The 26864-nt window shown below is 43.0% G+C and overlaps 1 protein-coding gene across 4 annotated transcripts in view; it reads right to left on the bottom strand.

Moving 5' to 3' along the window:
- Window positions 1–24235, bottom strand: part of LOC110531056 (collagen alpha-2(VI) chain) — a 60716-nt gene extending 36481 nt beyond the window's left edge. Inside the window, exons 1-13 of one of the 4 annotated variants that reach the window (XM_036986776.1) lie at window positions 23987–24235; window positions 20213–20317; window positions 19700–19800; window positions 19155–19298; window positions 8475–8837; window positions 7733–7753; window positions 6685–6750; window positions 5347–5445; window positions 5001–5027; window positions 4562–4687; window positions 3755–3817; window positions 2816–2878; window positions 1128–1181 (exon numbers count right to left, since the gene is read on the bottom strand). In XM_036986776.1, coding sequence (XP_036842671.1) covers window positions 1128–1181; window positions 2816–2878; window positions 3755–3817; window positions 4562–4687; window positions 5001–5027; window positions 5347–5445; window positions 6685–6750; window positions 7733–7753; window positions 8475–8837; window positions 19155–19298; window positions 19700–19800; window positions 20213–20294 — 1209 coding nt within the window. In that variant the 5' untranslated portion in view covers window positions 20295–20317; window positions 23987–24235. The remainder of the gene's footprint in view (window positions 1–1127; window positions 1182–2815; window positions 2879–3754; window positions 3818–4561; window positions 4688–5000; window positions 5028–5346; window positions 5446–6684; window positions 6751–7732; window positions 7754–8474; window positions 8838–19154; window positions 19299–19699; window positions 19801–20212; window positions 20318–23986) is intronic. The other 3 variants (XM_036986775.1, XM_036986772.1, XM_036986773.1) reach the window with 3 other exon arrangements.
- Between the last annotated feature and the right edge of the window lie 2629 nt (window positions 24236–26864).

The following is a 26864-nucleotide window of genomic DNA, read 5'->3' as shown; positions in this document are numbered from 1 at the left end:
CCAGTAAATGGTTGATTTAGGTGCAATCTTACTGGCAGCAATATCCATGCCTGTGAAGCCGTTTTTGTGCAAAGCAATGTTTCCTTGCAGGTAACCATGGTTGACAGAGGAAGAACAATGATTCCAAGCACCACTTTTTCTTTTGAAGCTTCCAGTCTTTTATTCTAACTCAATCAGCATGACATAGTGATCTCCATCCTTGTCCTCTTCAACACTCACACCTGTGTTAACGAGATAATCACTGACATGATGTCAGCTGGTCCTTTTGTGGCAGGGTTGAAATGCAGTGGAAATGTTTTTGGGGGATTCAGTTCATTTGCATGGCAAAGAGGGACTTTGCAATTAATTGCAATTCATTTGATCACTCTTCATAACATTCTGGAGTATATGCAAATTGACATCATACAAACTGAGGCAGCAGACTTTGTGAAAATTAATATTTGTGTCATTCTCAAAACTTTTGGCCACGACTGTATATACACACACACTACCGTTCAAAAGTTTGGGGTCACTTAAAAAATGGGAAACATTTTTTTTTTCAGTCTCTCGATGTTCAAAACTGATAGAGACATACCCCAAGCGACTTACAGCTGTAATCGCAGCAAAAGGTGGCGCTACAAAGTATTAACTTAAGGGGGCTGAATAATTTTGCACGCCCAATTTTTAAGTTTTTGATTTGTTAAAAAAGTTTGAAATATCCAATGAATGTCGTTCCACTTCATGATTGTGTCCCACTTGTTGTTGATTCTTCACAAAAAAATACAGTTTTATGTTTGAAGCCTGAAATGTGGCAAAAGGTCGCAAAGTTCAAGGGGGCCGAATACTTTCGCAAGGCACTGTATATATATATATATATATATATATATACACACAGGACAGGTAGAGTTATATATATTATTATATATGTTATTTTATATATATATATATATATATATATTGGACAGGTAGAGTTATATATATATATATATAAATATATTATATATGTTATTATATATATATATATTATTATATATATTGGACAGGTCGAGTTATATATATATATATATACATATATATAACTCGAACTCGATATATATATATATATATATATTGGACAGGTAGAGTGTGTGTAGAGTAGAGATTCTTACTGGCGTTCCTTTGTTTCCTGGGAAGCCAGGTGTGCCAGCACTCCCTCTCTCACCCTGAGGAGAAGGAAGACAAAGACAGGGTTATTCACCCCTTAACCCATGACCTTTCACCCATGACCTAGAATTCTTTAAGCCTGACCTCTAGCCCATGACCTTGACCAGTGCCTTTTCTAGGCAGTGGACATAAGTGGCTGCTTAGGGCCCAAAGTCCGCTTGAAAAGGAAGTCAGTCTGGGTCTCAGCTTCCTGTTGAGAGGTAGAATACACAAGAGAAGGAAAGGAAGTCAGTCTGGGTCTCAGCTTCCTGTTGAGAGGTAGAATACACAAGAGAAGGAAAGGAAGTCAGTCTGGGTCTCAGCTTCCTGTTGAGAGGTAGAATACACAAGAGAAGGAAAGGAAGTCAGTCTGGGTCTCAGCTTCCTGTTGAGAGGTAGAATACACAAGAGAAGGAAAGGAAGTCAGTCTGGGTCTCAGCTTCCTGTTGAGAGGTAGAATACACAAGAGAAGGAAAGGAAGTCATTCTGGGCCTCAGCTTCCTGTTGAGAGGTAGAATAGTAGCATACACAAGGTGCCATTTTGAAACTTGGTTGTGCATCAGCAGATTTTCTATTGTTATGTCTGTCACTGTCAGTCAATCATGTCAGATAACATGTTATAGATTGCTATGTAAATCAGTCTACCCAGCTATCTAAACCTTGTAGCAATCATGGCCAAATTATTAACCGGGCACAAGGCATGTGCCCAAGTGCCCTAACCTACAGGGGGCCCACATTGATTGTGCTAGTCACTCTCATTCAGATATCATATTAACATGAGAAATTACATGGCAAAATGTGCAGAATAGCTGGAAATTAGCTTAAAAACGGCTAAATATTCTCTCAAACGCATGTTAAAATGTGTAGAATTGCAGGACATTGACTTTAAAGCTGCAAATTTTTCTCTCAAAATGTCAATAAAATGTTTTGCTCACGAGGTGGGGGGTCCCAACCAAATCTTACGTAGGGCTCCCAAAAAGCTAGAAACGCCTTGAACACATTACCTCTAACCCTGACCTATAACCCTGACCTATTAACCATAACCCATGACATCTAACCCTGACCTCTAATCCATGATCTCTAACCCATGACCTCTAACCCATGACCTATTAACCATAATCCATAACTTCTAACCCATGACCTATAACCTATAACCCATGACCTATAACCTATAACCCATGACCTCTAACCCATGACCTCTAACCCATGACCTATAACCCTGACCTCTAACCCTGACCTATTAACCGTAACCCATGACCTATAACCAATGACCTATAACCCTGACCTATTAACCATAACCCATGACATCTAACCCTGACCTCTAATCCATGATCTCTAACCCATGACCTCTAACCCATGACCTATTAACCAAAATCCATGACCTCTAACCCATAACCTATTAACCCTGACCCATGACCTCTAACTCATTAACCATAACCTCTAACCCATGACCTCTGACCCATGACCTATTAACCATAACCCTGACCTATAACCCATGACCTATTAGCCATAACCCATGACCTATAAACTTTAAACAATTACCTATAATTTTCCTATCAAGGTCCCTGACACAATGACCAGAAAAGAGCACAGAGGTCAGGTAGACACAGTCTGAGGGTCAGGGGTTAGATGTAGGAAGTGACTTCCTGTGTACCTTAGGTCCAGAGTCTCCCACCGGGCCGAGGGGGCCTGCTCTTCCTGAGCGACCGGGATCTCCCTGCAGACAGAAACACAGTGATTAGTGATTGTATGGCGATTGTACAGTGATTTTGTGGTGATTGTGTTGTGATTGTATAGAGATGGTTTGATGATTACAGAAGTGGTTGTATAGTGATTATATGCAGGTTGTATAGTGATTATAGGGGGGTTGTGTAGTGATTATAGGGGGGGGGGGGGTTGTATAGTGATTATAAGGGGGTTGGATAGTGATTATATGGGGGTTGTATAGTGATTATAGGGGGGTTGTATAGTGATTATAGGGGGGGTTGTATAGTGATTATAGGGGGGTTGTATAGTGATTATAGGGGGGGTGAATAGTGATTATATGTGGGTTGTATAGTGATTATAGGGGGGGTTGTATAGTGATTATAGGGGGGTTGTATAGTGATTATAGGGGGGGTTGTATAGTGATTATAGGGGGGGTTGTATAGTGATTATAGGGGGGGTTGTATAGTGATTATAGGGGGGGTTGTATAGTGATTATAGGGGGGTTGTATAGTGATTATAGGGGGGTTGATTAGTGATTATAGGGGGGGTTGTATAGTGATTATAGGGGGGTTGTATAGTGATTATAGGGGGGTTGTATAGTTATTATAGGGGGGGTTGTATAGTAATTATAGGGGGGGTTGTATAGTGATTATAGGGGGGGTTGTATAGTGATTATAGGGGGTGTTGTATAGTGATTATAGGGGGGGTTGTATAGTGATTATAGGGGGGTTGTATAGTGATTATAGGGGGGGTTGTATAGTGATTATAGGGGGGTTGTATAGTGATTATATGGGGGTTGTATAGTGATTATAGGGGGGTTGTATAGTGATTATAGGGGGGGTTGTATAGTGATTATAGGGGGGTTGTATAGTGATTATAGGGGTACCTTCTCTCCATCCGTTCCAGGAAGACCACCGTCGCCCGCGTCTCCTGGGTGACCATCAGGACCCTGCCCGAGACACACACACACACACACACACACATAAATATATTACACACACACACTGAGGTCATACCCTGGGTCTCGTCAGGTTTCTCAGAACATACCCTGTCTCCTGGATCTAGTCAGGTTTCTCAGAACATACCCTGTCTCCTGGATCTAGTCAGGTTTCTCAGAACATACCCTGTCTCCTGGATCTAGTCAGGTTTCTCAGAACATACCCTGTCTCCTGGACCTCGTCAGGTTTCTCAGAACATACCCTGTCTCCTGGATCTAATCAGGTTTCTCAGAACATACCCTGTCTCCTGGATCTAGTCAGGTTTCTCAGAACATACCCTGTCTCCTGGGTCGAGTCAGGTTTCTCAGAACATACCCTGTCTCCTGGATCTAGTCAGGTTTCTCAGAACATACCCTGTCTCCTGGATCTAGTCTGGTTTCTCAGAACATACCCTGTCTCCTGGATCTAGTCAGGTTTCTCAGACCATACCCTGTCTCCTGGATCTAGTCAGGTTTCTCAGAACATACCCTGTCTCCTGGATCTAGTCAGGTTTCTCAGAACATACCCTGTCTCCTGGATCTAGTCAGGTTTCTCAGAACATACCCTGTCTTCTGGGCCTCGTCAGGTTTCTCAGAACATACCCTGTCTCCTGGATCTAATCAGGTTTCTCAGAACATACCCTGTCTCCTGGATCTAATCAGGTTTCTCAGAACAGACCCTGTCTCCTGGATCTAGTCAGGTTTCTCAGAACATACCCTGTCTCCTGGATCTCCTTTGCAGCCGGGAGCGCCGATGCGCCCGATCTTCCCCTTCTGTCCATCTGTCCCGTTGCGTCCAGCGAGGCCGGCCACACCCTTCTTCCCCTCAGCTCCGATCTCCCCCTGAAAACACACAGCAATAATCCATAACCTTTCACCTTGACTACCTTCAGTCCAGTGGAGGCTGGTGAGGGGAAGACGGCTCATAATAATGGCTGGAATGGAGCGAATGGAATAGCATCAACCACCTGGAAACCATGGAAACCATGTGTTTGATGTATTTTCTACCATTCCAGCAATTCCGCTCCAGCCATTACCACGAGCCCGTCCTCCCAAATTAAGGTGCCACCAACCTCCTGTGCTTCAGTCACATGATGAGCAGGTCTTATAACCAATTATCAATAGATAATCAATGGATAATAAATATTGCCCTCACCTTTTCACCTTTGATACCTATTTCACCCTATAGAAGCGCAAGAGAGAAAAGAACCAGTCAGACCTTCAGTATTACTGGTTGAGTCACTACAGATGAAGACATTATTACTAGTAGCCACGTCTCTAGCTTTTCCATACCTGCATTACCTGCAGTGTATTTAAAGACATTGTTAAGGGCAGTGTATTTAAAGACATTGTTAAGGGCAGTGTATTTAAAGACATTGTTAAGGGCAGTGTATTTAAAGACATTGTTAAGGGCAGTGTATTTAAAGACATTGTTAAGGGCAGTGTATTTAAAGACATTATTACTGGCCGTGTGTGTGAATGGGAGGAGCCTGGAGACTTGCCTTGACTCCTGGGTGACCGATGGGACCCTCGATGCCAGGGTCGCCCTGTCTTCCCCTATCGCCTTTAGGACCGGGGTTGCCGTTGTCTCCTTTAGCTCCCTGTAGCACACAACAGAGTCAGAACAAATGTTTGTGTGTGTGTGTGTGTGTGTGTGTGTGTGTGTGTGTGTGTGTGTCTGTGTGTGTGTGTGTGTGTGTGTGTGTGTGTGTGTCTGTGCTTGTGTCTGTGTGGTAGAGTCTTGCATCGGGGTCCGACAGGTGAGGTGCAAAAATATATACTGGCGGGTGCTGCAGGATTTAAATCCCCACGTTGGAAACAGGTGCTGCGGGATTTAAATCCCCACGTTGGAAACAGGTGCTGCGGGATTTAAATCCCCATGTTGGAAACAGGTGCTGCGGGATTTAAATCCCCACGTTGGAAACAGGTGCTGCGGGATTTAAATCCCCACGTTGGAAGGACAACAACACGGTAGATGGATACACATCCTTCACAAAGTGCAACCAGGTAGGCCTATCGTTTTGAATAATTCAGTTAATTATCACTTGATTATTAAATAAATTCAGGCTTTCGTTCATGACGCCGTACGCAGGTAAACTGGTGCGGCTGGTAAACGTTTGAGTGGCCTACTAAATAAATGACCTATTTTTTGCTGAAATCAGCGGATGTGATGGGTTGAGATGCAGCCCATAATACCTCCAGTTTAAATTGACGGATTCTGATTGGGATTTTTTATTATGTTACTTAGATGGACGCACTGGTGCGTCAATAGACTCTTAAGGATGGATTACATCCGTTCATTATACCATATGCATGCTATATGACTTGTAAAATAATACGGCTGGTAAAAATGTGAGTAGTCTATTCTTCCATATTCCATATTGGAACTAGTTTATTGAAGTTGAATTAGGCCTAAACTATTTGATGATCTAAACAGTATTGAATGTAAAGGTATTGTTTTGTGTCGGCTATAGGCTTTCATTAGGTAGGAAGGCTAAAAAGTGATTTGAGAGACGCATCGCAATATGAAAATAAAAATATATCGTTCTTAATTCATGGCATGGTTTCCTTTTCTATAAATGTTGAATAGACATGTAGACAAATTCCTTCATACAGGGAGAAGCCTAATAGCCTAGTACCCTGGAGTCATAAAAACGATTCAATAAATTGATGTTATTTTGCAGGTAACGTATCGGCTCTCGGAAACAATTCTATGTGGGTGGGTCGGTCTGCAGAGAAAATTATGTCCTGGTGTCGGATATTGGGTGGGGCTCGGGATTGATGTGGCCAGCGTGTGGAGTCGATAAACAAACGGACCCGTCCAGGACTCTAGCGTGTACCTTTTGTCCTCTGTGTCCTTCAGGTCCAGGGGGTCCATCTGTCTCCAGACACTTCACCTTGTAGCACTGAGAGAGACCACATGCATGGAATACAGGTATCAATATCTACATCTTGTGCATCTGTTATCATAGTATATAATAGTATAGAATCATATATAATACTATAGAATCATATATAATAGTATAGAATCATAAATAATAATTTATAAAATAGTATTTAATCATATATAATAATTTATATAATAGTAAATAATCATATATACTAGTATATAATAGTATATAATCATATAGAATAATTTATATAATAGTAAACAATCATATATATTAATTTATATAATAGTATATAATCATATATAATAGTATATAATAGTATATAATCATATATAATAATTAATAATAGTATATAAGCATGTATATAAAACTATACAATAATTTATATAATAGTATATAACCATGTATATACAAGTATACAATAATTTATATAATAGTATATAACCATATATAATCATTTATATAATAGTATATAATCATATATAAAAGTATATAATCATATATAATAGTATATAAGTATAAAATTATTTATAACTATATATAATAGTATATAATCATGTATATAAAAAATATACAATCATTTATATAATAGCATATAATCATTTATATAATAGTATGTAATCATATATAATAGTACAAAATAATATATAATAGTATATATTTATATATAATAGTATATAATCATATATAATAGTATACAATCGTATATAATCGTATATAATAGTATATAATCATATATAATAGTATATATAATAGTATATAATCATATATAATAGTATATAATCACATATAATAGTATATAATCATATCTAATCATATCTAATAGTATATAATCATATATAATAGTGTATAATCATATATAATCATATATAATAGTATATATAATAGTATATAATCATATCTAATAGTATATAATCATATCTAATCAAATAGAATAGAATAGGTTATTGTAGGTTGCTTGTATGGTAACATTGTGTGGTTCTCTCTTCAGTCTCACCTCCTGATAGGCCAGATGGGTCTAGAAAAAGGAAAAGACAAAATATTTTACTTAGACATGAAAAATGTTTATTGAATATGATCATCACAGTGTGTGTTACTATGGTATTTATGATGAGGTATATAGTGTCCAGCTGTATAAGGGTATGTTAGTGTGTGTGTTAGTGTATTAGTGTGTGAGTGTGTGTGTGTGTGTGTGTTTGTGTGTGTGTGTGTGTATGTGTGTGTGTGTGTGTGTGTTAACATGGTCTTGATGATGCGGTCTATAGTGTCCAGCTGTATAACAGTATGTTTGTGTGTGTGTGTGTGTGTGTGTGTTACCATGGTCTTGATGATGCGGTCTACAGTGTCCAGCTGTATAACAGTATGTTAGTGTGTGTGTGTGTGTGTGTGTGTTACCATGGTCTTGATGATGAGGTCTAGTGTCCAGCTGTATAACAGTATGTTTGTGTGTGTGTGTGTGTGTGTGTTACCATGGTCTTGATGATGCGGTCTACAGTGTCCAGCTGTATAACAGTATGTTAGTGTGTGTGTGTGTGTGTGTGTTACCAAGGTCTTGACGATGCGGTCTATAGTGTCCAGCTGTATAACAGTATGTTAGTGTGTATGTTAGTGTGTGTGTGTGTGTGTGTGTGTGTGTTACCATGGTCTTGATGATGCGGTCTATAGTGTCCAGCTGTATGTTAGTGTGGGTGTGTGTGTGTGTGTGTGTGTGTGTGTGTATGTGTGTGTGTGTGTGTTACCATGGTCTTGATGATCCGGTCTATAGTGTCCAGCTGTATAACAGGCCTGTTGCCACTGAGGTCGACAGCCAGGAAGTCTTTTCTGTAGACGTTGGCCGGAGAGTTAGCGATCTCCCTCAGACCCGTCTCGTCCACGTTCTTCGTGGCCGCGACCACAAACATTCTGATGCCCTCGTCGCGCGCACGCTCGGCCGTCACCTTCACCCCGCCGCACGGGTTTCCTGTCACGTGACCGTCGGTAATGACGACAGCGAATCGCAGCGCTCCGGGGTTAGAGGGCAAACGTGTCATTTCCTGTGTCATGTTAGCGAGGGCGCAGTCGATGTAGGTTCCCTTACCCAGGTACCGGATATTCCTCAAACCCTGAAAAAACAACAACATCAACAATACAGCCATAACAACACCACAGCCATAACAACATCACAGCCATAACAACACCAGGTCCCTCTAACCAGCTACTATATACCCCTGACACCCTGAAACATCAACAAATGTGGATGTTGTGCTCCATGTCGTTTCAACCTGTATGAAACTGTCTTTAATGTTGTGCTCCATGTCGTTTCAACCTGTACGAAAACTGTCTTTAATGTTGTGCTCCATGTCGTTTCAACCTGTATGAAACTGTCTTTAATGTTGTGCTCCATGTCGTTTCAACCTGTACGAAAACTGTCTTTAATGTTGTGCTCCATGTCGTTTCAACCTGTACGAAAACTGTCTTTAATGTTGTGCTCCATGTCGTTTCAACCTGTATGAAACTGTCTTTAATGTTGTGCTCCATGTCGTTTCAACCTGTATGAAACTGTCTTTAATGTTGTGCTCCATGTACTGTAGGTTCAACCTGTATGAAACTGTCTTAATGTTGTGCTCCATGTACTGTAGGTTCAACCTGTATGAAACTGTCTTAATGTTGTGCTCCATGTACTGTAGGTTCAACCTGTATGAAACTGTCTTAATGTTGTGCTCCATGTACTGTAGGTTCAACCTGTATGAAACTGTCTTAATGTTGTGCTCCATGTACTGTAGGTTCAACCTGTATGAAACTGTCTTAATGTTGTGCTCCATGTACTGTAGGTTCAACCTGTATGAAACTGTCTTTAATGTTGTGCTCCATGCAGGGTGTGAATACCTACATCTAATGAAAACCAAAACAGTATAAAGCATAAGAGCAATCAATCTAACCCCATCAATCTAACACCATCAATTTAACCCTAACCTCAATAATCTAACCCCATCAATCTAACCCCATCAATCTAACACCATCAATCTAACCCCATCAATCTAACCCCATCAATCTAACCCCATCAATCTAACCCCATCAATCTAACCCTAACCCCATCAATCTAAAACCATCAATCTAACCCTAACCTCAATAATCTAACCCCATCAATCTAACCCCATCAATCTAACACCATCAATCTAACCCCATCAATCTAACCCTAACCCCATCAATCTAAAACCATCAATCTAACCCTAACCTCAATAATCTAACCCCATCAATCTAACCCATCAATCTAACACCATCAATCTAACCCCATCAATCTAACCCCATCAATCTAACCCCATCAATCTAACCCTAACCCCATCAATCTAAAACCATCAATCTAACCCTAACCTCAATAATCTAACCCCATCAATCTAACCCCATCAATCTAACACCATCAATCTAACCCCATCAATCTAACCCTAACCCCATCAATCTAAAACCATCAATCTAACCCTAACCTCAATAATCTAACCCCATCAATCTAACCCCATCAATCTAACCCCATCAATCTAACCCTAACCCCATCAATCTAAAACCATCAATCTAACCCTAACCTCAATAATCTAACCCCATCAATCTAACCCCATCAATCTAACACCATCAATCTAACCCCATCAATCTAACCCTAACCCCATCAATCTAAAACCATCAATCTAACCCTAACCTCAATAATCTAACCCCATCAATCTAACCCCATCAATCTAACCCCATCAATCTAACCCCATCAATCTAACCCCATCAATCTAACCCTACCCATCAATCTAACCCTAACCCCATCAATCTAAAACCATCAATCTAACCCTAACCTCAATAATCTAACCCCATCAATCTAACCCCATCAATCTAACACCATCAATCTAACCCCATCAATCTAACCCAAACCCCATATATCTAACCCCATCCATCTAACCCCATCAATCTAGCCCCATAAATCTAACCCCATCAATCTAACCCCATCAATCTAACCCTAAACCCATCAATCTAACCCCATCATTCTAACCCAAACCCCATATATCTAACCCTAACCCCATCAATCTAACCCCACCAATATAACCCCATCAATCTAACCCTAACCCCATCAATCTAACCCCACCAATATAACCCCATCAATCTAACCCTAACCCCATCCATCTAACCCCATCAATCTAACCCCATCAATCTAACACCATCAATCTAACCCCATCAATCTAACCCTAACCCCATCAATCTAAAACCATCAATCTAACCCTAACCTCAATAATCTAACCCCATCAATCTAACCCCATCAATCTAACACCATCAATCTAACCCCATCAATCTAACCCCATCAATCTAACCCCATCAATCTAACCCTAACCCCATCAATCTAAAACCATCAATCTAACCCTAACCTCAATAATCTAACCCCATCAATCTAACCCCATCAATCTAACACCATCAATCTAACCCCATCAATCTAACCCTAACCTCATCAATCTAAAACCATCAATCTAACCCTAACCTCAATAATCTAACCCCATCAATCTAACCCCATCAATCTAACACCATCAATCTAACCCCATCAATCTAACCCCATCAATCTAACCCCATCAATCTAACCCTAACCCCATCAATCTAAAACCATCAATCTAACCCTAACCTCAATAATCTAACCCCATCAATCTAACCCCATCAATCTAACACCATCAATCTAACCCCATCAATCTAACCCTAACCCCATCAATCTAAAACAATCAATCTAACCCTAACCTCAATAATCTAACCCCATCAATCTAACCCCATCAATCTAACACCATCAATCTAACCCCATCAATCTAACCCTAACCCCATATATCTAACCCCATCCATCTAACCCCATCAATCTAGCCCCATAAATCTAACCCCATCAATCTAACCCCATCAATCTAACCCTAAACCCATCAATCTAACCCCATCAATCTAACCCTAACCCCATCATTCTAACCCAAACCCCATATATCTAACCCTAACCCCATCAATCTAACCCCACCAATATAACCCCATCAATCTAACCCTAACCCCATCAATCTAACCCCATCCATCTAACCCCATCAATCTAACCCTAAACCTATCAATCTAACCCCATCAATCTAACCCTAACCCCATCAATCTAACCCCATCAATCTAGCCCTAACCCCATCAATCAAACCCTAACCCCATCAATCTAACCCCATCCATCTAACCCCATCCATCCATCTAACCATAAACCCATCAATCTAACCCTGACCTCATCAATCTAACCCTAACCCCATCAATCTAACCCCATCAATCTAACCCTAACCCCATAAATCTAACCCCATCCATCTAACCCCATCAATCTAACCCTAAACCCATAAATCTAACCCCATCAATCTAACCCCATCAATCTGACCCTAACCCCATCAATCTAACCCCATCAATCTAACCCCAACCTCATCAACCTAACCCCATCAATCTAACACTAACCCCATCAATCTAACCCTAACCCCATCAATCTAACCCCATCAATCTAACCATAACCTCATCAATCTAACCCCATCAATCTAACCCTAACCCCATCAATCTAAAACCATCAATCTAACCCTAACCTCAATAATCTAACCCCATCAATCTAACCCCATCAATCTAACACCATCAATCTAACCCCATCAATCTAACCCTAACCCCATCAATCTAACCCCATCCATCTAACCCCATAAATCTAACCCCAGCAATCTAACCCCATCAATCTAACCCCAGCAATCTAACCCTAACCCCATCAATCTAACCCCATCAATCTAGCCCTAACCCCATCAATCAAACCCTAACCCCATCAATCTAACCCCATCCATCTAACCCTAACCTCATCAATCTAACCCCATCAATCTAACCCCATCAATCGAACCCTAACCTCATCAATCTAACCGCATCAATCGAACCCCAACCCCATCAATATAATCCCAACCACATCATATAATCCCATAAATCTAACCCCATCCATCTAACCCCATCAATCTAACCCTAAACCTATCAATCTAACCCCATCAATCTAACCCTAACCCCATCAATCTAACCCCATCAATCTAGCCCTAACCCCATCAATCAAACCCTAACCCCATCAATCTAACCCCATCCATCTAACCCCATACATCCATCTAACCATAAACCCATCAATCTAACCCTGACCTCATCAATCTAACCCTAACCCCATCAATCTAACACCATCAATCTAACCCTAACCCCATAAATCTAACCCCATCCATCTAACCCCATCAATCTAACCCTAAACCCATAAATCTAACCTCATCAATCTAACCCCATCAATCTAACCCCATCAATCTAACCCCAACCTCATCAACCTAACCCCATCAATCTAACACTAACCCCATCAATCTAACCCTAACCCCATCAATCTAACTCCATCAATCTAACCCTAACCCCATCAATCTAACCCCAGCAATCTAACCCTAACCCCATCAATCTAACCCCATCAATCTAACCATAACCTCATCAATCTAACCCCATCAATCTAACCCTAACCCCATCAATCTAAAACCATCAATCTAACCCTAACCTCAATAATCTAACCCCATCAATCTAACCCCATCAATCTAAAACCATCAATCTAACCCCATCAATCTAACCCTAACCCCATCAATCTAACCCCATCCATCTAACCCCATCAATCTAGCCCCATAAATCTAACCCCAGCAATCTAACCCCATCAATCTAACCCCAGCAATCTAACCCTAACCCCATCAATCTAACCCCATCAATCTAGCCCTAACCCCATCAATCAAACCCTAACCCCATCAATCTAACCCCATCCATCTAACCCTAACCTCATCAATCTAACCCCATCAATCTAACCCCATCAATCGAACCCTAACCTCATCAATCTAACCGCATCAATCGAACCCCAACCCCATCAATATAATCCCAACCACATCAATCTAACACCATCAATCTAACCCTAACCTCATCAATCTAACTCCATCACTCTAACCCTAACCCCATCAATCTAACCCTAACCCCATCAATCTAACCCTAACCCCATATATCTAACCCCATCAATCTAACCCTATCCATCTAACCTCATCAATCTAACCCTAACCCCATCAATCTAACCCAATCCATCTAACCCCATCCATCCATCTAACCATAAACCCATCAATCTAACCCTGACCTCATCAATCTAACCCTAACCCCATCAATCTAACCCCATCAATCTAATCCTAACCACATAAATCTAACCCCATCAATCTAACCCTAAACCCATCAATCTAACCCAAACAATCTAACCCCATCAATCTGACCCTAACCCCATCAATCTAATCCCATCAATCTAACCCCAATCTCATCAATCTAACCCCATTATTCTAACACTAACCCCATCAATCTAACCCTAACCCCATCAATCTAACCCTAACCCCATCAATCTAACTCCATCAATCTAACCCTAACCCCATCAATCTAACCCCAGCAATCTAACCCTAACCTCAATAATCTAACCCCATCAATCTAACCAGTTCAATCTAACACCATCAATCTAACCCCATCAATCTAACCCTAACCCCATCAATCTGACCCTAACCCCATCAATCTGATCCTAACCCAATCAATCTAACCCTAACCTCATCAATCTAATCCCATCAATCTAACCCTAACCCCATCAATCTAACCTCATTAATCTAAACCCAGCAATCTAACCCTAACGCCATCAATCTAACCCCATCAATCTAACCCTAACCCCGTCAATCTAACCCTAACCCCATCAATCTAATCCTAACCCCATCATTCTAACCCCATCCCCATTAATCTAACCCCATCAATCTAACCCTCACCTAATCAATCTAACCCCATCAATCTAACCCTAACCCCATCAATCTAACCATAACCACATCAATCTAACCCTACCACATCAATCTAACCACATCAATCTAACCCTAACCCCATCAATCTAACCCTAACCCAATCAATCTAACCCTAACCCCATCAATCTAACACTAACCCCATGAATCTAACCCTAATCTCATCAATCTAACCCTAACCTCATAAATCTAACCCCAACCCCATCAATCTAACCCAGACCTCATCAATCTAACCCCATCCATCTAACCCTAACCCCATCCATCCATCTAACCCTAACCCCATCAATCTAACCCTACCCCATCAATCTAACCCTATCCCCATCAATCTAACCCTAACCCCATCAATCTAACCCCATATCTAACCCTAACCCCATCAATCTAACCCTAACCCCATCAATCTAACCCTACCCCATCAATCTAACCCTAACCCCATCAATCTAACCCTAACCTCATCAATCTAACCCCATCAATCTAACCCAATCAATCTCACCCTAACCCCATCAATCTAACACTAACCTCATCAATCTAACCCTAACCCCATCAATCTAACCCTAACCTCATCAATCTAACCCCATCAATCAAACCCTAACCCCATCAATCTAACCCCATCAATCTAACCCTAACCCCATCAATCTAACCCTAACCTCATCAATCTAACCCTAACCCCATCATTCTAACCCTAACCCCATCATTCTAACCCCATCCCCATTAATCTAACCCCATCAATCTAACCCTCACCTAATCAATCTAACCCCATCAATCTAACCCTAACCCCATCAATCTAACCCTAACCCCATCAATCTAACACTAACCCCATGAATCTAACCCTAACCTCATCAATCTAACCCTAACCTCATAAATCTAACCCCAACCTCATCAATCTAACCCAGACCTCATCAATCTAACCCCATCGATCTAACCCTAACCCCATCGATCTAACCCTAACCCCATCAATCTAACCCTACCCCATCAATCTAACCCTAACCCCATCAATCTAACCCTAACCCCATCAATCTAACCCCATATCTAACCCTAACCTCATCAATCTAACCCTAACCTCATCAATCTAACCCTAACCCCATCAATCTAACCCTAACCTCATCAATCTAACCCCATCAATGTAAGCCTAAACCCATCGATCTAAGGTTGGGTTGATGGGGTTAGATTGGTGGGGTTAGGGTTAGATTGATGGGATTAGATTGATGGGGTTAGGGTTAGATTGATGAGGTTAGGGTTAGATCGATAGGGTTTGGGTTAGATCAATGGGGTTAGGGTTAGATTGATGGGGCTTTAGGGTTAGATTGATGGGGTTAGGGTTAGATTGATGGGGTTAGGGTTAGATTGATGGGGTTAGGGTTAGATTGATGAGGTTAGGGTTAGATTGATAGGGTTATGGTTAGATTGATGGGGTTAGATTGATGGGGTTAGGGTTAGAATGATGGGGTTAGGGTTAGATTGATGGGGTTAGATTGATGGGGTAGGGTTAGATTGATGGGGTTAGGATTAGATTGATGCGGTTAGATTGATGAGGTTAGGGTTAGATTGATGGGGTTAGATTGATGGGGTTAGGTTTAGATTGATGGCGTTAGATTGATGAGGTTAGGGTTAGATTGATGGGGTTAGGGTTAGATTGATGAGGTTAGGGTTAGATTGATGGGGTTAGGGTTAGATTGATGAGGTTAGGGTTAGATCGATAGGGTTTGGGTTAGATCAATGGGGTTAGGGTTAGATTGATGGGGTTAGGGTTAGATTGATGGGGTTAGGGTTAGATTGATGGGGTTAGGGTTAGATTGATGGGGTTAGGGTTAGATTGATGAGGTTAGGGTTAGATTGATAGGGTTATGGTTAGATTGATGGGGTTAGATTGATGGGGTTAGGGTTAGAATGATGGGGTTAGGGTTAGATTGATGGGGTTAGATTGATGGGGTAGGGTTAGATTGATGGGGTTAGGATTAGATTGATGCGGTTAGATTGATGAGGTTAGGGTTAGATTGATGGGGTTAGATTGATGGCGTTAGATTGATGAGGTTAGGGTTAGATTGATGGGGTTAGGGTTAGATTGATGAGGTTAGGGTTAGATTGATGGGGTTAGGGTTAGATTGATGAGGTTAGGGTTAGATTGATGGGGTTTGATTGATGGGGTTAGCTTGATGGGGTTAGGGTTAGATTGATGGGGTTAGGGTGAGATTGATTGGGTTAGGGTTAGATTGATGGGGTTAGATTGTTGAGGTTAGGGTTAGATTGATGGGGTTAGGGTTAGATTGATGGGTTTAGATTGATGGGGTTAGATTGTTGGGTTTAGGGTTAGATTGATGGGGTTAGAGTTAGGTTGATGAGGTTAGGGTTAGATTGATGGGGTTAGATTGATGGGTTTAGGGTTAGAATGATCGGGTTAGATTGATGAGGTTAGGGTTAGATTGATGCGGTTAGGGTTAGATTGATGAGGTTAGGGTTAGATTGATGGGGTTAGATTGATGAGGTTAGGGTTAGATTGGGTTAGATGGATGGGGTTAGATTGATGGGTTTAAGGTTAGATTGATGGGGTTAGATTGATGAGGTTAGGGTAAGATTGATGGGGTTAGATTGATGGGGTTAGGGTGAGATTGATGAGGTTAGGGTTATATTGATGGGGTTAGGGTTAGATTGATGGGGTTAGGGTTCGATTGATGGGGTTAGATTGATGGTGTAAGGTTAGATTGATGGGGTTAGGGTTAGATTGATGGGGTTGGATTGATGGTGTAAGGTTAGATTGATGGGGTTAGGGTTAGATTGATGGGGTTAGGGTTAGATTGATGGGGTTAGATTGATGGGGTTAGATAGATGGGTTTAGGGTTAAATTTATGAGGTTAGGGTTCAATTGATGAGGTTAGGGTTAGATTCATGGGGTTAGGGTTAGATTGATGGGGTTATGGTTAGATTGATGAGGTTAGGGTTAGATTGATGGGGTTAGGATGAGATTGTTTGGGTTAGGGTTAGATTGATGAGGTTAGGGTTAGATTGATGGGGTTAGATTGATGGGGTTAGCTAACCCCATCAATCTAACCCTAACCCCACTAATCTAACCCCATCAACCTAACCCTAAATTCATCAATCTAACCCCATCAATCAAACCCCATCAATCTAACCCTAACCCCATCAATCTAACCTCATCAATCTAACCCTAACCTCATCAATCTAACCCCATCAATCTAACCCTAACCCCATCAATCTAACCCTAACCCCATCAATATAACCCTAACCTCATCAATCTCACCCTAACCCCATCAATCTAACCCCATCAATCTTACCCTAACCTCATCAATCTAACCCCATCAATCTAACACTAACCCAATCAATCTAACCCTAACCCCATCAATCTAACCCCATCATTCTAACGCTAACCCCATCAATCTAACCCTAACCCAATCAAACAATCTAACCCTAACCCCATCAATCTAACCCTAACCCCATCATTCTAACCTCATCAATCTAACCCTAACCTCATCAATCTAACCCCATCAATCTGACCCTAACCCCATCAATCTAACCCCATCAATCTAACCCTAACCCAATCAATCTAACCCTAACCCCATCAATCTAACCCCATCATTCTAACCCTAACCCCATCAATCTAACCCCATCAATCTAACCCTAACCCAATCAAACAATCTAACCCTAACCCAATCAATCTAACCCTAACCCCATCAATCTAACCCCATCATTCTAACCCTAACCCCATCAATCTAACCCCATCAATCTAACCCTAACCCAATCAATCAATCTAACCCTAACCCAATCAATCTAACCCCATCAATCTAACCGTAACCCCATCAATCTAACCCCATCAATCTAACCGTAACCCCATCAATCTAACCCCATCAATCTATGAACTGATAACATGTTTTTTGTGTATATTTGTGTATGTGTGTGTGTGTTTGTGTGTATATGCGTGCGTGTGTGAGCATGTGTGTTTGTGTGTGCATGTGTGTGTGTGCGCGCCTGTATGTGTGCGTGTGTTTGCTATTTGGTATTTTATTAGGGTTAGCCCTAACCCTAACCCCACAAAGGTCTAGAACTTAAGGAATGATTTGTACCAAATACACTGCTCTTAGTTTTAGAGATGTTCAGGACCAGTTTATTACTGGCCACCCATTCCAAAACAGACTGCAACTCTTTGTTAAGGGTTTCAGTGACTTCATTAGCTGTGGTTGCTGATGCGTGTATGGTTGAATCATCAGCATACATGGACACACATGCTCTGTTTAATGCCAGTGGTGGCAGGTCATTGGTGAAAAGAGTAGAGGGCCTAGAGAGCTGCCCTGCGGTACACCACACTTTACATGTTTGACATTAGAGAAGCTTCCATGATAGAAAACCCTTTGAGTTCTATTAGATAGATATCTCTGAATCCACAATATGACAGAGGTTGAAAAGCCATAACACATATGTTTTCTCAACAACAGGTTATGGTCAATAATATCGGCTGCACTGAAATCTAACAATTCAACTCCCACAATCTTCTTATTATCAATTTCATTCAACCAATCATCAGTCATTTGTGTCAGTGCAGTACATGTTGAGTGCCCTTCTCTATAACCATGTTAGACCCACCTGGATGAAGGCGTCCTTGGCCTGTATACGGCTGAAGACCTGTTGTCTCTGGGAGAAGTGTAGTCCTCCTAACTGCCATCTGATCTGGACCAGACCTTTATAGTCAGCATCCTCCAGACGCTCTGCAAAACGCTCTGTAAACATCTGCACACACATCGAGGAGGAGGAAGGGGTTAGACATCCATCTATCTATCTATCTATCAAAACGCTCTGTAAACATCTGCACACACATTAAGGAGGAGGAAGGGGTTAGACATCCATCTATCTACTGTATCTATCTACTGTATCTATCTATCTATCTATCTTATCTATCTACTGTATCTATCTATCTATCTATCTATCTACTGTATCTATCTATCTATCTATCTATCTATCTATCTATCTACTGTATCTATCTACTGTATCTATCTATCTACTGTATCTATCTACTGTATCTATCTATCTACTGTATCTATCTATCTATCTACTGTATCTACTGTATCTATATATCCACCAGTGATCCAGGGGGAGGGGGAACAGTATAATATAGTTGTAGTAGTAGGAACCTTAATGCTCTCCACCAGTGATCCAGGGGGAGGTTCTTGCAGGGCGATGGTCTCAGATGTGTCGATTGTAAAGTACACATCTATAGGACACTCATGTTTCTCTGATGGACACACACACAAGCACACACGCACACACAACACACAAACAACCCCGTTAGGACACATGTTAACAGAAACATGTAAACATAATCACATTAATATCAACTGAATCTAAAAGTCCATGTCTTGGTTATTGTTGTGTAAACCGAACTGAGAAACATCAAAGAACATCTGTCTGAGAAATGTATAACATCTGTTACAAGTTTAATACAGGCTGTATGAGTCCCTGTATGAGACCCTATATAGTGCACTACTTTATACCAGGGCCCTATATAGTGCACTACTTTAGACCAGAGCCCTATATAGTGCACTACTTTAGACCAGGACCCTATATAGTGCACTACTTTAGACCAGGACCACTAGGGACTGGAGTATGATGACAGAACCAGACAGCATGGTGTGAAGCGAACTCACTGTTGCATTCTGGGACGGCCTGTGCATGTGCCGCAGATCCGAACAGGAAGCACAGCGCGATGACCTCGGACCTCATCATCATCCTCTCCTTCTAACTGACCTGACCTGACACACACACACACACACACACACACATTACATTTGCATAGAATTCATACAGAAATCCCTCACATACAGATGCCCCTCACATACAGACAAAGTAGAATCTCAATTCAACGGCTCAGACACAAGCGGTATGTGGCAGGGTCTACAGTCAATCACGGACTACAAGAAGAAAACCAGCCCAGTCACGGACCAGGATGTCTTGCTCCCAGGCAGACTAAATAACTTTTTTGCCCGCTTTGAGGACAATACAGTGCCACTGACACGGCCTGCAACGAAAACATGCGGACTCACCTTCACTGCAGCCGAGGTGAGTAAAACATTTAAACGTGTTAACCCTCGCAAGGCTGCAGGCCCAGACGGCATCCCCAGCCGCGCCCTCAGAGCATGCGCAGACCAGCTGGCCGGTGTGTTTACGGACATATTCAATCAATCCCTATACCAGTCTGCTGTTCCCACATGCTTCAAGAGGGCCACCATTGTTCCTGTTCCCAAGAAAGCTAAGGTAACTGAGCTAAACGACTACCGCCCCGTAGCACTCACTTCCGTCATCATGAAGTGCTTTGAGAGACTAGTCAAGGACCATATCACCTCCACCCTACCTGACACCCTAGACCCACTCCAATTTGCTTACCGCCCAAATAGGTCTACAGACGATGCAATCTCAACCACACTGCACACTGCCCTACCCCATCTGGACAAGAGGAATACCTATGTGAGAATGCTGTTCATCGACTACAGATCAGCATTTAACACCATAGTACCCTCCAAGCTCGTCATCAAGCTCGAGACCCTGGGTCTCGACCCCGCCCTGTGCAACTGGGTACTGGACTTCCTGACGGGCCGCCCCCAGGTGGTGAGGGTAGGCAACAACATCTCAACCCCGCTGATTCTCAACACTGGGGCCCCACAAGGGTGCGTTCTGAGCCCTCTCCTGTACTCCCTGTTCACCCACGACTGCGTGGCCACGCACGCCTCCAACTCAATCATCAAGTTTGCGGACGACACAACAGTGGTAGGCTTGATTACCAACAACGACGAGACGGCCTACAGGGAGGAGGTGAGGGCCCTCGGAGTGTGGTGTCAGGAAAATAACCTCACACTCAACGTCAACAAAACTAAGGAGATGATTGTGGACTTCAGGAAACAGCAGAGGGAACACCCCCCTATCCACATCGATGGAACAGTAGTGGAGAGGGTAGTAAGTTTTAAGTTCCTCGGCATACACATCACAGACAAACTGAATTGGTCCACTCTCACAGACAGCATCGTGAAGAAGGCGCAGCAGCGCCTCTTCAACCTCAGGAGGCTGAAGAAATTCGGCTTGTCACCAAAAGCACTCACAAACTTCTACAGATGCACAATCGAGAGCATCCTGGCGGGCTGTATCACCGCCTGGTACGGCAACTGCTCCGCCCACAACCGTAAGGCTCTCCAGAGGGTAGTGAGGTCTGCATAACGCATCACCGGGGGCAAACTACCTGCCCTCCAGGACACCTACACCACCCGATGTCACAGGAAGGCCATAAAGATCATCAAGGACAACAACCACCCGAGCCACTGCCTGTTCACCCCGCTATCATCCAGAAGGCGAGGTCAGTACAGGTGCATCAAAGCTGGGACCGAGAGACTGAAAAACAGCTTCTATCTCAAGGCCATCAGACTGTTAAACAGCCACCACTAACATTGAGTGGCTGCTGCCAACACACTGACTCAACTCCAGCCACTTTAATAATGGGAATTGATGGGAAATGATGTAAAATATATCACTAGCCACTTTAAACAATGCTACCTAATATAATGTTTACATACCCTACATTATTCATCTCATATGTATACGTATATACTGTACTCTATATCATCTTGCATCCTTATGTAATACATGTATCACTAGCCACTTTAACTATGCCACTTTGTTTACATACTCATCTCATATGTATATACTGTACTCGATACCATCTACTGTATCTTGCCTATGCTGCTCTGTACCATCACTCATCCATATATCTTTATGTACATATTCTTTATCCCCTTACACTGTGTATAAGACAGTAGTTTTGGAATTGTTAGTTAGATTACTTGTTGGTTATTACTGCATTGTCGGAACTAGAAGCACAAGCATTTCGCTACACTCGCATTAACATCTGCTAACCATGTGTATGTGACAAATAAAATGTGATTTTATTTGATTTTTTGATTTTTGATACAGATACCCCTCATATACAGATGCCCCTCACATACAGATGCCCCTCACATACAGATACCCCTCACAACAGATGCCTGGACAATAATAGGAACTCAGCATCAGTCTCAGTGGCTGATTGTGAACAAAGTGTTAGCTGTGCCACTAGAGATTCTGTGTTCGACTCCAGGCTCTGTCGCAGCCGGCCGCGACCGGTAGACCCATGGGGCGGCGCACAATTGGTCTGGGTTTGGGGAGGGTTTGGCCGGCAGGGATGTCCTTGTCTCATCACGCACTAGCGACTCCTGTGGCGGGCCGGGCGCAGTGCACGCTGACGCGGTCTGACACACTGGTGCGGCTGGCTTCCGGGTTAAGTGGGCATTGTGACAAGAAGGCAGTGCGGCTTGGTTTGGTAGTGTTTCGGAGGATGCACGGCTCTCGACCTTCGCCTCTCCCGAGTCCGTACGGGAGTTGAAGCTATGAGACAAGACTGTAACTTCCAATTGGATACCATGAAAAAAGGGTAAAAAATAAATAATAAATAAAAAGAATACAAAGAGATTGGCTAACTGTGGAGCTGGTTGCCATGTTGGTGCCTCTCAACATCTCATTCATTCATTTATGACCAGCAGTGGTGGCTGGTGGGCTGAGATATCGGAGGACAGGCTAATTGGAATTAAATAAATGGAACGTTGTTCTCTTCTCTCTCGTCTTCCCCCTTCGCTTCTCCTCTACTGTCTTCTCTCTCATCTCTCACACACACACACACACACACACACACACACACACACACACACACACACACAAAGAAAGTCACGCCCACCGATAATACAACTTTCCATGGACATGTGCTCCTGCAGCCTCCTCTCGCGGTAAGATCTGGTAATGCATGGTTTAATGGGGACGAACTGGGAGGCTTGTTCTGCGTCCCAGACACACAGGGTGCGTCCCAGAGACACAGGGTGCGTTCCAGATACACAGGGTGCGTCCCAGAGACACAGGGTGCGTTCCAGAATAATACACACATTCACTGCGCAAACCTGAGCAGAATATTATATCTTTACAATAAATGTAACATCTCAGGAACGATACGAAAACGAAATCATGGATTTCTAATGTTCGCAGGCCTGCATCTGGGACGCACCCAGTCAGGACTGAACAGTGTCCAGCTGAACTAAAGTATACGCAGCATTTTAACAACTCTGTCTAAGATGGAAAATGCATCGTTTGCCAACTCGTTTATATCTAACTGACGGGTCTTCAAATGAGGGTGGAGGCAATGCGCGTTCATGTATTCAAATACATCACACACACATTTACTACATAACGTATATTCAAATCGGATATGAATGATAATCGAGACAGAAAGACAGAGAGAGAAAGAAAGACAGAGAGAGAGAAAGAGAGAGAGAGAGAGGGAGAGAGAGAGAGAGCGACTTGGGCGAATTTACTGCAGAGATACTGCAACAGTTTAAACTTTTCAAACTCACCCAGAACTTTAGAAGAACAGCGCGTAGGACCCTCTCTGGGTCAATCACTCATCGCGTGGGAAAGAAAACGGGAGGAAAGGAGGAGGAAAAGAGAGGAATAAAATAATAAAGTTCTGGATACGCGCGAGGTCCGGTCGTCCTTCAGAAGAAGAGGCGCTCGCTCTACCGTTCGTCTCCTTGAGCTCGAGCTGTACTGATCCCTCCTCCCGGTCTACTGCCTGCGTCCGCGTGGAGGCGCCCTAGGTCCACGGAGGAGGGGTGTGTTTGTGTGTGCATGCGTGTTTGCGCGCTCGTGCGTGTGTACGTGCACTTGTGTTGGTGCGCGCCCGGACCGACTGTTAATCTCCGTTCAGCATTCAGTGATATGACTTGTTTTGATTGTGCCTTGCAGCAGGGTTTGAGAGAGCTCATGAGGCTCTAAATCGACCATATGAGTGCTTATAGCGAGGCCTGGGGCGTGGGCACACACTTAGCTCATACACAGACCAGGGTGCGCGGCATCGGGGTTCTTAAATCTTATTGGATGTCATCTGGTTGGTAATAGAACACACATGGATGGATTCACAGGGAAATGGACTGGGATTAAACTAGGCACATTTTAGAGCTCTACACACACACACACACACACACACATATCTCTGCGTTGCATTGTGCCTACGAACAGCCCTTAGCTTTGGTCATATACCACACCTCCTCAGGCCTTATTGGTTAAATAAAACACAGTTGTTATGAACATAGAACACACACTACATGTGCATGTGTTATACATAGTTAAATGGTCAGATACACTACATGACCAAAAGTATGTGGACACATGCTGGTCCAACATCTCATTCCAAAATCATGGGCACTAATATGGAGTTGGTCCCCCCCTTTGCTGCCATAACAGCCTCCACTCTTCTGGGAAGGCTTTCTACTAGATGTTGGAACATTGCTGCTATAACAGCCTCCACTCTTCTGGGAAGGCTTTCCACTAGATGTTGGAACATTGCTACGGGGGCTTCTAACCAGCCACAAGTGCATTTGTGATGTTGGGCGATTAGGCCTGGCTTGCAGTCAACTTTCCAATTCATCCCAAAGGTGTTCAATGGGGTTGAGGTCAGGGCTCTGTGCAGGCTAGTCAAGTTCTTCCACACCGATCTCGACAAACTATCTCTGTATGAACCTCACTTTGTGCGCGGGGGCATTGTCATGCTGAAACAGGAAAGGGCCTTCCCCAAACTGTTGCCACAAAGTTGGATAACACAGAATCATCTAGAATGTCATTTTATGCTGTAGCGTTAAGATTTCCTTTCACTGGAAATAAGGGGCCAAAACCATGAAAACCAGCTCCAGACCATTATTCTTCTTCCAATGGCGGCAAGCTTTAAACCACTCCAGCCGACGCTTGGCATTGCAAATGGTGATCTTAGGCTTGTGTGCGGCTGCTCGGCCATGGAAACCCATTTTGTGAAGCTTCCAAAGAACAGTTATTGTGCTGACAAGCAGTTTGAAACTCTGTAGTGTTGCAACCGAGGACAGAAAATTGTTATGCGCTACGCGCATCAGCACTCGGCAGTCTCGTTCTGTGAGTTTGTGTGGCCTACCTCTTCACGGCTGAGCTGTTGTTGCCCCATAGACATTTACACATCACAATAACAGCACTGACAGTTGACCGGGGCAGCTCTAGCAGGGCAGAAATTTGACAAACTGACTTGTTGGAAAGGTGGCATCCGATGACGGTGCGATGTTGAAAGTCACTGAGCTCTTCAGTAAGGCAAGTAAGTGTAGCCATTTGGTTAGCTATTTAGCAGTTTTATGGCTTTGGGGTTAGAAGCTGTTCAGGAGCCTGTTGGTGTCAGACTTGATGCACCGGTACCTCTTGATGTGTTAAAGCAGAGTGAACAGGCTTGGGTGGCTGGAGACTGTTAGTTCTCCGGGCTTTCCTTTCCCACCGCCTGGTATAGAGGTCCTGGATGGCAGGGAGCTCAGCCCCAGTGAAATACTGGGCTGTAGGGCCAAGCAATCGTGTGCGGTGCAGATGCCACACCAAGAGGTGATGCAGCCAGTTAAGATGCTCTCAACGGTGCAACTGTATAACTTTTTGAGGATGGGGAAGAGGCGCTGTCACGCTTTCTTCACGACTGTTTGCGTGTGTGTAGACCATTTTTAAGCCCTTAGTGATTTGGACACCGAAGAACTTGAAGCTCCTCTGCAGCCCCATCGATGAAGATAGGGGCGCGCTCGCCAGCCTGTTTCCTGTAGTGTGTAGACCATTTTAAGTCCACAATCAGTTTTTTGGTGTTGTGGGAGAGGTTGTTGTTCCGGCACCACTCTGCCAGGTCACTGACCTCCTCTCTGTAGGCTATCATTGCTGTTGATCAGGCCGTTGTGTCGTCAGCAAACTTGAAGATGGTGTTGGAGTCGTGTTTGGCCACACAGTCGTGGGTGAACAGGGAGTACAGGAGGGGACTAAGGACACACCCCTAAGGGGCCTCCGTGTTTAGGGTCAGTGTGGTGGAGGTGATGTTACCTACACTTACTACCTGGGGGGGGCCTGTCAGGAAGTTCAGGATCCAGTTTAGAGGGAGGTGTTTAGTCCCAGGGACCAAAGCTTAGTGATGAGCTTGGAGGGCACTATGGTGTTAAAGTCAATGAACAGCATTCTCACATAGGTGTTCCTCTTGTCAAAGTGGGAAAGGGCAGTGTGTAGTGCAATAGAGATTGCATCGTCTATAGATCTGTTGGGTCGGTATGCAAATTAAGGTGGGTCTAGGGTATCTGGGATGATGGGAGTTGATGTGTGCCATGACTATAGATGGGAGTGCTTCAGGACAGTACTAATCAGTACTAACCGTAGAGTTCATGTGAACAGAAATTATTGTGGTCAGCTTCAGAC

This window comes from Oncorhynchus mykiss, chromosome 8 (assembly GCF_013265735.2).
Source record: "Oncorhynchus mykiss isolate Arlee chromosome 8, USDA_OmykA_1.1, whole genome shotgun sequence".
Taxonomy (NCBI): Eukaryota; Metazoa; Chordata; class Actinopteri; order Salmoniformes; family Salmonidae; genus Oncorhynchus; species Oncorhynchus mykiss.
The sequence above is the reverse complement of the archived record's forward strand: the minus strand, read 5'-3'. Positions and strand labels throughout refer to the sequence as shown.